This window comes from Jaculus jaculus, chromosome 15 (genome assembly GCF_020740685.1).
Source record: "Jaculus jaculus isolate mJacJac1 chromosome 15, mJacJac1.mat.Y.cur, whole genome shotgun sequence".
NCBI classification, from domain to species: domain Eukaryota; kingdom Metazoa; phylum Chordata; class Mammalia; order Rodentia; family Dipodidae; genus Jaculus; species Jaculus jaculus.
The window spans coordinates 68,979,930-68,995,514 of NC_059116.1; the positions used below are offsets into that span (position 1 = coordinate 68,979,930).

General features: G+C 39.7%; 1 protein-coding gene across 5 annotated transcripts in view; it reads left to right on the forward strand.

Annotated features, from left to right (window-relative positions):
* The window catches only part of Usp6nl (USP6 N-terminal like), a 199,548-nt gene that overhangs the window by 159,542 nt on the left and 24,421 nt on the right, over positions 1–15,585 (forward strand). For all 5 annotated transcript variants that reach the window (XM_045134851.1, XM_045134852.1, XM_004662376.3 and 2 more), the window contains 7 exons: positions 2,328–2,437; positions 5,153–5,201; positions 7,116–7,236; positions 9,935–10,029; positions 10,748–10,813; positions 10,907–11,006; positions 14,731–14,883. In XM_045134851.1, the coding sequence (XP_044990786.1) occupies positions 2,328–2,437; positions 5,153–5,201; positions 7,116–7,236; positions 9,935–10,029; positions 10,748–10,813; positions 10,907–11,006; positions 14,731–14,883 (694 nt within the window). The remainder of the gene's footprint in view (positions 1–2,327; positions 2,438–5,152; positions 5,202–7,115; positions 7,237–9,934; positions 10,030–10,747; positions 10,814–10,906; positions 11,007–14,730; positions 14,884–15,585) is intronic.

Genomic DNA, 15,585 nt, shown 5'->3' on the forward strand with positions numbered 1-15,585 from the left:
GTGTGCCCATGTCTGAAGATCAGATCATTCCTGGGTAGACAGCACCAGGAGTCAGTGTCACCCTCCCACAGGTCTTATCTCTGAAGTGTCATATTCTGGTTAAATTTATGTCCCTAAATAATTACCAATGGGAAATAAGCCCCAGCCTGACTTTCAAAGGGACCAAGTATTAGGTCATAACAGAAGGATGCTTTCTTTTTTTCTTTTCTACCATTAATTTCTTTTTTAAAATATTTATTTATTTGACAGGGGGAGGAGGGGAGAGGGAGAGAAAGAAGAAAAAGAAAGAAAAAGGAGAGCAAGAGAGAGAGAATGGGCATGCTAGAGCCTCTAGCCACTTCAAACAAACTTCAGATGCATGTTCTACCTTGTGCATCTGGCTTTACATATATACTGGGGAATTGAACCTGGGTCCTAAAGACTTTTCAGGCAAGCACTGTAACCATTGAGCAATCTCTCTAGCCTTCCTGTTAGATTTCTTACTTGCCCTTCAACTCAATACAGAGAATTTCATGACCATACCCAGCACAGAATGAATTATTTTCTCTTTTTCACAGTCCATAAAAAGCTGCTGTTTGGCCCCAGGGGTGAATGATTCACTACTATTATTAATGTAAAATTCATAGAAAAAATACAGTTGTAAGGCTATAGAGCAAGAAGAAAACATAAAAGACTTGTGAATATCATCAGTGAAATTAAACAGATACTGCCTCATTCAAATAAGTATAGGGAACTATATAAAGAAACATCCTAGAACAACAAAGACTTACAAATATAAAACTGGAAGAAATGAAAAACTTAATTGAAAATAACAATTGAAATTTTTTTCTACAAATTCTATTTTTTTTTGTGGGGGTTTGTTGATGTAGGGTCTTGCTCTAGTCCAGGCTAACCTGGAATTCATTATGTAGTCTCAGAGTGGCCTCAAACTCACTGCAGTCCTCCTACCTCTGCCTCCCAAGTACTAGGACTAAAGGTATGAGCCACCACACCCAGCCAGAAAGTTAATTTTAAAGGTAAAGATAAGAGAACTAATACAGAAAATTAGCCATTGCTTGGACTATCTCATACTGTAATAATCAGAGTTCCAGAAAGAAAATGGGAATGGAGCATGGGAGGATAAAGAAATCACGACGGAACTTTTAAAGAGTTCCCAGAGCTGAGAAGCCTGAGTATGAGTTTGTAAGATGAACCGATGACGGGGCTGGGGAGATGGCTTTGTGGGTAAAGGCACTTGGTGTACAGGCTGGAGCACCTGAGTCAGTCCCAGCACCCAGGTGAAACACTGGGCGTTGCACATTGGAGCCCCAGTGCTGCAGAGTGGGGCATCAGAACAGGGACAGAAAGTTCTCACCAGCTTCTGGAAAAGGAAAAGAGATTGCATATAAAGGGAAAAGATTTCTAGTGTTAACACAAGAGGCAAAAGGAGACAGTAAAGTGTTGTCTTTTGAATAAAAAAAGTTTTCAACTTAGAATTCTAAAGCAGCTGAGCAGTTGATACAAAGTGAATCATCAGACATTCAAGGCTTCAAAAATTTCATCACACTCATTCACAGAAGCTACTGGAGAATGTGTTCCTCCAGGGCCAGGGCACAAGTCAAGAAGATGTGAAACCCATGAACTCAAGTTGAAGCAAGCCCGGGAATCTCGCAGGTGGTGAGGGGGGGTCCTAAGCCCCGAGCCAAGCAGCAGCCCTGTGGGAATCTCGCAGGTGGTGAGGGGGGTCCCAAGCCCCGAGCCAAGCAGCAGCCCTGTGGGAAACCGCCCAGGCAGCAGCACCTCCTGCTGTTCTGGAAGAGTCTTAGAGAAGTTCATAGCGGTTCTGTTTGAATATCACCAGAGAGTTATATATTGTACATTGGATTAGGGGTGAAATTATATCCAAGGATATAGAAAATTATGTCAGTCAATAAGCAAGGCAAAATTAATTCCAAGAGCAACAAAAACAATCGTGCCAAAAGTAGAAGACAAAAGCCTATTAACTGCCTGGTTGTTGTGGAAAGCATTGACATGGTCTTAGTAATATATAGACTCCAAAAAGTCCTATTTCAAATGGAAAGCTCGGTTGCCGACACTGTGGGAAGGAAAGAACAGAAAATAGTAAGGGAAGAGAGAAGGGACCACAGTAGTATAGACGGGGCATGGAGGGAGGAAAGGTTTCTTTTGTGTACCTTCTTATATTGCTACATTTTTTTTAAGTCATGGGAATGATTTTCCTAAACAAACAAAAAAAAGTTTTTAATGAGAACCATTTTACTGTTTATCATAGAATTTCAACAAGTGATTTTCATAAAAATGTACTTTTCCCCCCTCTTTTTCTTCCTCAGAAATTAAAACACAGAGCACGAGGTTGTTCACCTGATATCAGACAAATAGACCTTGATGTCAACCGCACATTTAGGGACCATATTATGTTTAGAGACAGATATGGTGTTAAGTAAGTAAAGATTAATATTAAGAAATATGATAAGCGTTACAAATCTTTATCAAAGTCTTTACACTAAAATGTATATAGAATGTCTTGTATAAATTATAATTTCAATCTCGACCCTAAAGGATTTTTCAGATCATTTGAGTCCATGTTGAATGAAAATTAGGTTCTAGTTTCATTTAAATTTTTAAAATTTTGACATAGTAGGTGCTATGAAATTGGTAAATGACAGTTTTATGATCTAAAAGTTCTTATAACCATACAAACTTTTATTAAATGTTATGAACACTAGGGAGGCTGAAACAGTTGACAAGTTTGAGGATAGCTAAGGGAGACATTATCTCTAAAAAATTTTGTATTAAAAATAATTTAATTAAATAAAAATTATAGAAATGAATGCTTATATATGTGTCTGTATGTGCATGTGTAGCAGACAGCTTCAGGTTCACTGAGGTAAACTTCCAGACCAGGCACATTTATGGAGGAAGGGATTTATTGAAGCTTACAAAAACAGGGGAAGTTCCATAATGGCAGAAGAAGCTGGCCTGCTTCCACAGGACCAAGGAGAGAGAGAAGCACAAGCCTAAAGCCAGGAGCCAAACAGCACCGCACACTTTGTATATCTTTAGATTGAAATCTCAACCCCCCAACCCCACACACACACCTCAAGATCTGCCCAGTGACACTGCCTCCAGCCAAGGTGGCTGCAGATGCAAACTACAAAGTAATAAAACACTGAATATATTGGGAGCCATCAATTCAAACTACCACAGCATGAGTGCACATGTGGTGGACTGTCAGTGATAAATTTATGTCTCTAACCTTGGACCTCATGCATAAATAAAACTTAAAAGGAAAATAAATGAAATGAAAAGTTACAGAACATTTGTTCTGTGAGTACTATTGCCATATGATCACTATAACAACTGTATAAATGAAAGGTACAGTTGCCAACCTGAGAAACGGAAACCGGTAGGAGAACTGTGTCGGCTTGACACAGAGCAGACTATCAGGAGAGCAGGCTGGATGGCCGGGCAGGAGCTGCATCTGCTGCGCAGTGGCACCTAGGCCATTGTGTGGACAAGAGGTTGTAGTCTAGCCAGCTTGCTACTCGTAGCCAACCGTCGCAGTCCCTGCTCAGCGTGGTACTCACACACATCTCCTTAAACCACTCTTCATCTCCAAGTGAGACAGTAACAGAGTCTTACTTCTGTCTGACATGCACCTGCTATTCTACTGACAGCTGAAAACATGTCTACCCTTTCTCCACAGATGGGCCATCTTTTGCTCTGATATCCTATAACTTAGATGTTGTGATATGAAATTAAAAATTACTACTTTTAATATGAGATAAGAGAAAGAAAAAAATTATTAACATACAAATATTCATACTAAAATAAGGAAGAATTACTACTAATAATTAGTCTTATCTATGATTAGCCATATGCTATAGCTGGTATTTATAACTACCTTCTTCCATATTCTCTGTGCCCTCAGCAAGTACCTTAGCTGATTGTAGTTGTTTACATGTAGGGTGACTCAGACCTTTGTTCCTGAACAATCTGGATTGTTAGCAGTCTGTCTTGAATTGGGTTGCTGTAGCTTTCCATAGACTTTATTTATTTATATATTTTTTAATTATTTTGGTTTTTTGAGGTATTGTCTTGCTCTCATCAAGGCTGACCTGGAATTCACTGTGTAGTTTCAGACTGGCCTGAACTCACAGCAGTCCTGCCTCTGCCTTCTGAGTGCTGGGATTGAAGATGTGCCCCACCACGCCTGTCTCCATAGACTTTAGTCATGGGCTTTGCAATATACTAAGAGATTCCAAGATGCTCTCCTTTATTCCAGGCACACTTCTCCTTATATCCATTGAGTACTAGCAACAGTTTCCCTCCTTAGTAAGTGGGATCAACCATCATAGCCACTGTAGTATCTCTTCTGTCTGTTAGAGTATCAGGAGCTCTTGGTGGCAGAGGCACAGTTATGGTGGTAGTTTCAGCTTCCAGCTTGGTGGAATCATTGCATTGTCTCCTGCTGGAAGCATTTCTTTTTATGTTTTGTTTTGTTTTGTTTTGTTTATTGTTGTTGTTTTGAGATTGTCTCACTGTGTATCCTAGACTGGCTTGGAATTTGAGGTCCTCCTTTCTCAGTCTCCCAAATGCTGGGGTTATAGGTGTGTGTCACCAGACCAGGACTAGGTGCATTCCTTCTTTCAGAATTAAGATCTTTCAGTCAGTAGAGGCTAAAGTTGGAGGAACAATAAGCAAGAGTCATGCTAGTGAGCCATTAAGGCCATAGTGAGTAGTGCAGTGCTCCTCCTTGCTAGTGTGGAAGCCTAGACACCAGAGCTTCTGGGAGCTTATTGGTCCAGCCCTGCCTCTAGTTAGCTGTGAATATAACCGAATTTGCGAAAGGTCATGCCACCATGTGTTAAGCGAGTGGATGGGTTCAGAGTAAGAGAGTTGAATAAAAGAAAACAACAGACTTAAGAAACTTGGAAACCTTTGTGCTTCTAATAGAAAGTCTTCGTGTGTCAGAAGAATGTTACCAACTCTCAAATTTAGACTGCTTTCAGTTTGATCTTGGGATAATTTTTTTTATTATAGTAGTAATTGTATCTAGATTATTTATTTGTAAAAAGCCTTTTTTTAAGTTTGTAATTTTTGAAAGTATGTGAACTCACTAAATTGTGCTTAATGTAAATACTTATTTTTCTAGGCAACAATCCTTATTCCATGTTCTTGCTGCATATTCTATTTATAATACGGTAAGTTGGGACATGCCTGCCCAGTGCTTTAAGTTACATTCTGAGGTACTAGAGATTGTTTTTGGTATCACCTACCTTAAAAGACCCTTCTTGGCCTATTTCTTTGTCTGAGATGCTCTGCAGGGTCTCTGTTAGCTTTTATGCTCCCAGAGTACTCTAGCACCTTAGAGCAGAGCTGATTTGGAAGAGTGAAAACGTAGATATAATCACAGGGTATCATCAGTGAGCCTCACTTTTTCTCTCTTCCTTCAAAATGTTCTGTTTTACTACATTTTATGTTCTTTGTGGTATTTTTGTTTTTGCATACATAGACCAGACAGAATGGAACAGAAAGTTGGTGGCCTGCTAACAGCACTTAAGTTAGCAGGTCAAAATACCTTTTTATCTGCTAGGTGAAATGTAATAAGAGTAGATTAAAACTAAATCATTTTTTTTTAATTTATTTATTTATTTATTTGAGAGCGACAGACACAGACAGAAAGACAGATAGAGGGAGAGAGAGAGAGAGAATGGGCGCGCCAGGGCTTCCAGCCTCTGCAAACGAACTCCAGACGCGTGCACCCCCTTGTGCATCTGGCTAATGTGGGACCTGGGGAACCGAGCCTCGAACCGGGGTCCTTAGGCTTCACAGGCAGGCGCTTAACCGCTAAGCCATCTCTCCAGCCCCTAAATCATTTTTTAATAGCCATGCAGCTCCTAAGGTATTTACCCTTCTGAGCAGCGAAGATAAGTTAGAGCATGACCTAATATGGGTGTTAAAATCTTTGTACTGAGTGCTAGGGAGGACAACCTTTGAACTTTGGGATACATAAATTTAGTAGAAACTAAAACCTTTAAGTTATAAGAGCAAAAATTCTTTCAAAATAGGGAAAGTTTAAAAGGGATTGATTGGGCTGGAGAGATGGCTTAGTGGTTAAGGTGATTACCTACCAAGCCAAAGAACCCAGGCTTAATTCCCCAGGATCCACATAAGCCAGATGCACCAGGTGGCACATGTGTCTGGAGTTTTATTTGCAGCAGCTAGAGGCCCTGGAGCGCCCATTCTCTCTCTGTCAAATAAAATATTAAAATAGAAGAGATTTATTGTAGGAGCTCCCTGCAGAAATGAAGCAGTAGCTACGTCTCTTGGAACTGGGAGCTAGAAAATATATTGAATGAGACATGTAACTACACTTTCTTACTCTAGGCCTGTAATATGTCTCAGCATTTCTGGGACCTGATTGTACTGGCATTTCTCTCTCCAGATTGTTTCTTTTGCCTTGTTCATTTATTCCATGGCTTAAAACTCATCCACAAACTCAGTGTGGCCATTTTGTTTAAATACGTAATGCCATGTAGCTGCAATCTCTCTGGCTTTGTTCAGATTTCCTAGAGAGAAAAGGCTGTATAACCAATTAATTACTCTTCAGGGATCAGGAGTCATCAGCTGCTCCATCGTGGTTACCATGATTCAAATGTGAATCTGTAAAGGCCACATCATAAGCATTAGATATGGGGAGAGAGGTACAAGCTGGGTGGGTATCACAAAATATATCTACTTAAAGAAACAAGGAGGAAACATCAACAAGTGTGCCAACATCTGAGCAAAGGGGAGGAATGCTAAACTGAGAAGCATACATAAAATAAAGTATAAATATTAGCACTTTTAAGAGAAAGCATTGTAGGATCAGACAAAAGACACTTTTTAAGCCTTTGCTGTATCTGCACTTTGATTTCTGAAGAGCTTTTTTTATAATGATATGTACCATGATGCTGTAAAGATTGTGATACTTCTCTAGAATTGCCCACCAAATGATGTATCTAGGCATTTCTAATATTTTTATCTTTTTGAAAGGTTTTGAATGTTTTTTTCAATGTTTATTTACATGTGATTTGATATTAAGCTCCCCAGTCTATGTTCCCTCTGCTCCTTAGGAAGTCGGGTACTGCCAGGGGATGAGTCAGATCACAGCACTGCTCCTCATGTACATGAATGAGGAAGACGCCTTCTGGGCCCTGGTCAAACTCTTCTCAGGACCCAAACATGCCATGCATGGTAAGAAAAACTCCTTGTGCGGGGCGTGGTGGCGCACGCCTTTAATCCCAGCACTCGGGAGGCAGAGGTAGGAGGATCACCGTGGGTTCGAGGCCACCCTGCGGCTCCATAGTGAATTCCAGGTCAGCCTGAGCCAGAGTGAGACCCTGCCTCAAACCCCCCCCCCCAAAAAAAAAAGAAAAAGAAAAACTCCTTGTAAGCAGTAAAGAAGGGAAGGGAGAAAGGCATATTAAAACAAAGTCAAAGATGCATGGTGGAATTAAGAACAAATGTAACCTCTCACACCTTACTCACTTTATTAGTATTTCTGACTAATTTCTTCTTTCATTTGGTTTATTGAACTTTTCTAAACCTTTTTGCTCACACTGAAAGTTTTCTTAGTCTTTTTACCAAAGTGCATTATTGGACCTTGAAAGCTTGTTTGGAGGTTCTAGCAGGGGAGCGCAGCTACGCGTATACCCTTGACCGAACACCGGTCCTCCTCTGTTCGGGGAAGGTCGTCCTCTTCGACCAAGCGCGCAGCTTCGGGAGGGACGCACATGGAGCGGTGAGGGAGGAAGGGGACACCTGCCTAGCCAGCCAGATCAGCCGAATCAACCTTGGCGATCAATGGGGTAACAGATGTTGCAGCCAGATCGCCCTCACATCCCAAAGTGCATTATTGGAAGTTTAAAATTATTTTGCCCTCAGAGAAAAGAAATAAAAGTTTGGAGAAATTTAGGAAAAGCTATATTATTGGGAGAAATAAAAGATGCCTGAAGAGAGGGAGAAAAAAAGCATGTCAGGGCTTCTTGCAGCAGCAGATGACCTCCAAATGCATAGACTGCTTTGTGAATGACTTTACATGGAGTATTGAACTGGGGCTGGCAGGCTTTGCAAACAAGTACCTTTAACCACTGAGCCATCTCCCCAGGCCTGGCTAGATATTTTGACATACATAATTGTTTGTTAAAAAATACTAATTATTTATATATTTGAGAGACAGAAAGAAGCAGAATGATAGAGAGAGTGACTGTGGGCATGCCAGGGTCTCTTGAAAACAAATACCAGATGCACATGCCGCCACTTGTATCTGGCCGATGTGGGCACTGGGGAATCACACCTGGGTCCTCAGGCTTTGCAGGCAAATGCCGTAACCACTTAGTCACCTCGCCAGCCCAGACTGGCCTTTTTTTTTTTAATGAGAGGGAGAGAGAATGAGAATTGCCACGCCAGGGCCTCCAGCCACTACAGTCAAACTCCAGATGCGTGCACCACCTTGTGTGCATGTATGAGCTTGTACGCTTGTGTCACCTTGTGCATCTGACTTACATAGGACCTGGAGAGTCAAACATGAGTCCTCAGGATTCGCAGTTAAGTACCTTAACCACTAAGCCACCTTTCCAGCCCCTCATCAGTTAGACTAGGCTGGCTGGTCAACAAGCCCCAGGGATTCTCTCTTCTCCTCCCAGTTCTCACCACCATGCCAAGTATTTTTAGTGGGTTCTGAGGATCAAACTCAGGTTCTCATGCTTGCAAGGCAAGCAGTTCACCTATTTAACTATCTTCCCAGCCCAACAAAATACAGTGTTTGGTATAACATGATCATATAGTACCTGCATGCTTTAGCTGATATGAAATGTAGCCTATAGAAAGGATTAAAAAGGTCTGGAGAGATGACTTAGTGGTTAAGGCACTTGCCTGCTAAACCTAAGGACCCAGGTGTGATTCCCCAGTCCCCATGTAAGTCAATACACAAGGTTGGCATATGCATCTGCAGTTTGTTTACAGTTTGTTGTCTTTCTCTCTGAAACAAACAAATAAACAAATTAAAAAATCCTTTAAAAGCCTGGAATTGAAATCCTATCTCAAAAAAAAAAAAAAAAAAAAACAGCAAGAAGGTGATGAGAACTTTGGAAATACGATACTAATGTAATTGTTAATGTAAACTTAGAAAACATAACAAGATGTGTAATTTGTTAACAGTCAAAATTAGAACAGTAAACAAAAACTTTAGTCATTTAAGCTTTGGTACAAGATCTTTAAAAGAAAAGATAAACTGGGCGTGGTGGCACATGCCTTTAATCCCAGCATTTGGGAGACAGAGGTAGGGGGATTGCTGTGAGTTCGAGGCCGCCCTGATACTCCATAGCGAATTCCAGGTCAGCCTGGACTAGAGCAAAACCCTACCTCAGAAAACCAAAAAAGCAAAAAAAAAAAAAAAAAAAAGAAAAGAAAATACAGCTAGACGTGGTGGCGCACGCCTTTAATCCCAGCACTCAGGAGGCAGAGGTAGGAGGATCACCATGAGTTTGAGGCCACCCTGAGACTACGTAGTTAATTCCAGGTCAGCCTGGGCCAGAGCGAGAGCCTACCTCGAAAGAAAAAAAGGAAGAAAAAAAAGAAGAAAATGTAGCCTTTGATAAATGAATGCAGTTTCCATTTTCTCATATCATCATAGATTTTCATCATAATTTAGAAAGATTTTATTGTCTTTAACAAATTTGCAAAATAAAAGTGAACATCAGCCAACAAATCATAGCAAGATATTTCATTGCCCCAATTTATATACAGTTATTTCCATGGTGGAGAGAAGAAACACCCTGATAACTAGTGGGTGTTTGTTTTTATTTTTGTCAGATACAAATGAAATGTTGCATTTCTCTATGGTGGAGGGGTTGTTGTTATCTGAAGTACTGTTTTTATGTTTGCATTCTAGGCTTTTTTGTTCAAGGTTTTCCTAAACTCTTGAGGTTTCAAGAACATCATGAAAAAATATTGAATAAATTTCTATCCAAACTGAAGCACCATTTGGTAAGTAGCTGTGTCATTGACATAAAACTCATTTATACCAGGAAAGTTACAGGAATCAAGTTCATCTGTGATGCATTTTTTAAAATATTTTTACTTATTTATTTATTTATTTATTTATTTGACAGAGAAAGAGGGAAAGAGAGGAAAAAATGGGCACGCCAGGCCCTCCAGCCACTGCAAATGAACTCCAGACGTGTGTGCCCCCTTGTGCATCTGGCTAACATGGGTCCTGGGAGTCAAAACTGGGTCCTTTGGCTTTGCAGGCAAACGCCTTAAATGCTAAGCCATCCCTCCAGCCCTGCGATGCATTTTTTAAAATTAATTTACAGTGCTATCCATTTCACTTACTATGTAGTCGAATTCTCGGTTGTTTGAATATCATTAGATTTATAAAACTGGTCCTTTACAGATAGATGGTTTCTCAGTTATTTTGAAGGTTTTTAAATTGTTCAAAAGGCTTTGTAAGTGTTGCTTATAAGATGTGTATATGTTTTGCAGCTCATGAAAATCTGAAAGTGTGTAGTAAGTTGTTATTCTTGAGGTGATCTGGAGAAGTAAAATTTGAGGAGAAAAAGAAAATAGAAAAATAGGAAGTATGAAACATTGTAATGAGATGGCTTGATGCTGAGCTACCTCTGACACCCTTCTAAAGTTTAGTATTATATTGTCATGTTTCTTTTAATACAATACAGAAATTATGAGGTCTTTGTTTTTGCAGGATTCTCAAGAAATTTACACAAGTTTTTATACAATGAAATGGTTTTTTCAGTGTTTTCTTGATCGGGTAAGTATTTTTATAAGAGTCAATTATAAAATTAAAACTCCAAGGTTAGGGATAGTGTTAACTTTATACTGTCTGGCTTTGTTCTTATTACAGACTCCCTTTACCCTGAACCTTAGAATATGGGATATCTACATCTTTGAAGGAGAGCGAGTTCTTACTGCCATGTCCTACACCATCTTGAAATTACACAAAAGTAAGAAAATGTTTAACTATAAAGACTGTAAAAATCAATGCTTACTTTAACTTTCATTTCTCAGGCTCCTCTACTCCACATTCATTGTTCATTAATACTAGTGGTTTTAAAAAAAAGTCACGAAAACTTGCAGAGAATTGTCTTAATTTACTTCCATTGGTTCTTTCATGATTAGAAGTACATTGAGCAGTACATTGAGCGGTCTATGATTCCTTTCTCCTTATGTTAGTTTCACTTCCATGCTCTCTGGTAGAATGTGTTCTGTGTTAAGTGTTGTTTTCCGCTGGGACTAACCCTTACTCTTTTTATCAGTCTGAATCTCAAGTTTGTAATAAGAGAACATAAAGAGCAAAGAAACCAGCCCTCTTAGTTAAGGAGACCAGAAAAACATTTCTTCTTTCCTGCTTCTTTCATCCAGGAGAAAGAGCATCCATCTGCAAGCTCTGGGTGGGGCTTGACTCTCATGGCCTCTGGAGCAAGTATACTTGGTGGCTGTAGTTACATAGGTACACAAGTTTATACATACACACACATATAATTTATTATTCTGAGAGGAAAAGAGAATAGGTACGCCAGGGCCTGTAGTCACTACAAACAAATTCTAGACACATGTGCCACCTAGTGTAGTGTATCTGGCTTATGTGGGTCCTGGAGAGTCAAACTGGGATCCTCTGGCTTTGCAGGCAAATGCCTTAACTGCTAATCCCATTTCTTTCTTCTTTCAAGTTTTTTTTTTTTAAGTAAAAACAAAACTGATTTTTTTTTTCTTTAATATGCACTCTAGGGCCTCCAGCCACTGCAAATGAACTCCAGGTCATGTGGACACCTTGTGCATCTGGCTTATGTGGGTCTTGGGGAATCAAACCTGGGTCCTATGGCTTTGCAGGCAAGTACCTTAACCACTAAGCCATTTCTCCAGCCCCTGAACACTTTTTAAATCTTCATTTATAGTATTTCAAGGACTCTGAAATTTGTTTTGTTTGGTCTTACTTAAAAGCAAGAAATGAGGCTGGAGAGATGGTTTAGAGATTTGTGTTTGCCTGCAAAACCAAAGGACCCAGGATCAATTACCCAGGACCCATGTAAACCAGATGCACAAGGTTGTGCAAGCGTCTAGAGTTTGTTTGCAGTGGCTGAAAGCCCTGGCGTGCCATTCTCTCTGTCTCTGTCTCTCTCTCTTTGTCTCTCCCTTTCTCTCTCTCTCTCAAATAAATAAATAAAATCAAGAAATGAAGCCAGGAGCGGTGGCAAACACCTTTAATCCCAGCACTCGGGAGGCAGAGGTAGGAGGATTGCCATGAATTCAAGGCCACCCTGAGACTCCATAGTGAATTCCAGGTAAGCTTGTTGTAGAGTGAGATCCTGCCTTTGATAAATGAATGCAGTTTCCATTTTCTCATATCATCATAGATTTCATCATAATTTAGAAAGATTTTATTGTCTTTAACAAATTTGCAAAATAAAAGTGAACGTCACTTGAAACCCCCCCCCCAAAAAAAAAAGGATTTTCTGTATGAATATGGAGACCCGTGTTCCTTTTTATTTATTTATTTATTTGGTTTTTGGGGGTTGGGTCTCACTCTGGCCCAGGCTGACCTGGAATTCACTATGGAGTCTCAGGGTGGCCTCGAACTTAGGCAATCCTCCTACCTCTGCCTCCCAAGTGCTGGGATTAAAGGCGTGCACCACCATGCCCAGTTCCATGTTCCTTTTTAAAAGTCTCAACTCAGTCTGAGACATTGTGACTCCTCTTGTACTAAACAGAGATGTAGATCATTAAAAGTTTTGGAGTATCAGTTAGTACTTCCAGTCCAGGCCATACTTTCACAATTACTGGATAATCTCCTCTCTTACATTGTTCTTGAATGGTGTGGCTCAGCATCTTAACTAAACTATAAGCCGTTTGAGAGCATGGAGCCACATTCACAGTTTATCATGTAGATTGTTTGTCATTTACTTGGATAAAGTAAACACAAGAGGGCTGGATTAACCATACTTCACATAGGAATGAGAACGCTTGGTGTGAGGTATTTTTATATTGTTTACTGTGTTCAAGAGAAGGCTTCAGAAATGTGTTTCGTGTCCCTTACACTAAAGGATTCCTCTGCACACTGACAGCCCATTGTCTTCCCAGACTCAGAGTTCTGTTAGCACCAAGTGAAATCCCATTCTCTTTCTCCTTTTTACGTTTTCCTTTTTTTTTGTTTGTTTTTTGAGGTAGGGTTTCAGTGTAGCCCAGGCTGACATAGAATTCACTATATAATCTCAGGCTGGCCTCAAACTCACAGCAATCCTCCTACTTTGGCCTCCCAAGTGCCGAGATTAAAGGTGTGCACCACCACACCTGGCTCCTTACTTTCTTTATACCATTTCTCCATGATTGTAAATAGATCATAATATGTTGTAAAAGTGCAGTTTTATTAAATATTAATTTAATGTTCCCCAAACAGTGCAAAGGTAGAAACATAGCTGTTTCTCCATGGTGCTCTTCTCCCTCTTACTTGACTTACATGATGACCCTTGATTAGCTTTGACAAGTCAGACACTTTCTCACCCTTTGTAAGTAAAGTTTAAGCACAGCAGCATAAGCTGAGAAAAGATCTGCTGCAGTTTTTCTTGAGTCAGGAAACAGAATTCAAAGACTTCAATGAATTTTATTTACCATGATAGTAAGCATCAAGAACAGAATGGTAATTGAGGGACAGGGGTAATTAAGAGATGTTAGTCAATGACTACCAGGTTTCAGTTAGACAGTAGAAAAATTCTGGAGATCCGTTCTGTAGCATAGTGTCCATAATTAATAGTAATGTATAACACACTTGAAAGTTGCTGAGAGTAGATTTTAAATGGTTTCATCACAAAAACAAGTATGTTTGGTAATATGTCAGTTGGATTGATTTAGTCATTATAGAATGATATGCCTATATGAAAACATTGTGTAGTACATCAGAAGTTTTTACAGTTTCTCATTTGTCAATTAAAAAAATAAAAACACAGAACAAACATAAAAATCTCTTTCTGAAGCCAAGTGTGGTTGTGCACACCTTTAATCACAGCACTCCAGAGGCTGAGGCAGGAGGATTGCCATGAGTTCAAGGCCAGCCTGGGGCTACAAAGGTAAGTTCTAGGTCAGCCTGGGCTGGAGTGAGACCCTATCTCAAGGGGAAAAAGAAAATCTCTTTCTGGGCACTTTAGTCAGTAGTTGGTGGAATCTTGTGAGTCTTTCCTCTGTTTCTTTCTGATTGCTATAAAAATACTCAATGTTAGCAGAGGTTCATCACAGAGTGGTGGAAAATGGGAAAAGTCAAAACAATATAAATGCTAATTATTAGAAGAGTAAGTGAACTAAATGCTGGCATCACTATCAATGATGGTATAAAATGAGAAAGATTATTTAAACCCTTAAATGGGAAAATGTCCAGTTCAACTTGGAAATTTACAATCTAGTTTGTAAACTGATAGTGTTAATGTTTAGAATGGTTACCCTTAAACTAATATGAAAACATTTGGCTGTATATATCTTTCTTCCTTCCTAGTAAGATTACCCTCTGACTACTCTATTTTTGTCTGAGTATTAGTGATATTTGTAATACCATATCTAAGTTTTATATGTCTTTTTTTATGTTCCTTTTAAAAACATACTACTCCCAAATAGAGTTTATTATCTTTTGAACCTAAATAGTACTATGGACTCAACATTTGTATTTCTCTTATCTTTTCTTAGAACATCTAATGAGGTTGTCTATGGAAGAACTTGTGGAATTTCTTCAGGAGACTCTAGCAAAGGATTTTTTCTTTGAAGATGATTTTGTAATAGAACAACTTCAGGTTTCTATGGCAGAACTAAAGCGGGCAAAATTAGATCTCCCAGAACCTGGTAAGCAGTGCCCTAACATTGTACACCAGATTATAGCCTGGATTGAAGGACGTGGCTCAGTTAAAATGGGCTGTGGTCTTTCAGAGCTCAAGCTTTGTACAGACTTGTGGGGATGCGTTGTCAGTCAGCGTCTTACCAGCTGTATGTGGTTTTTATGTTGCATTTTAGGAGAAAGCAAGTAAACTTATTGGTTAAATCTGCCCCTCCTAGTAGAATAACTATATTATTACCACTCATTGATAAATTTGGTTGACAGATTATATTAATTTGAAGAAGCGTAGTGTGACTTAAACGAGCACAGCAGCTGGCAGTGTCTCCTTCGTCCCCTCGTTTATGAAACTGCCCAGGAGTAGAGCTCTGGAGCCGCCAATACCTTTCCTAAGACATGAGTCTGCTTTTTGTTTTTGTTCCCCTGAGGTAGGGACTCACCGTAGCCCAGGCTGACCTGGAATTCACTCGGTAGTCTCAGGGTGGCCTCGAACTCACAGTGGTCCTCCTACCTCTGCCTCCCTAATGCTGGGATTAAACGTGTGCGCACCACATCCAGCTTTGAATCTGGTTTTGCTGAGTGCTGACCCAAGATTCTTTCAAGATACAGTATAGAAAATATATTTTGTGTACTTCAAAACTTATTCTAGTACCTGCTACTAGGTTTTCTGCCAGGAACTTTGCTTTGAGGAAAGAAATGTGTTCTTGCTTTTG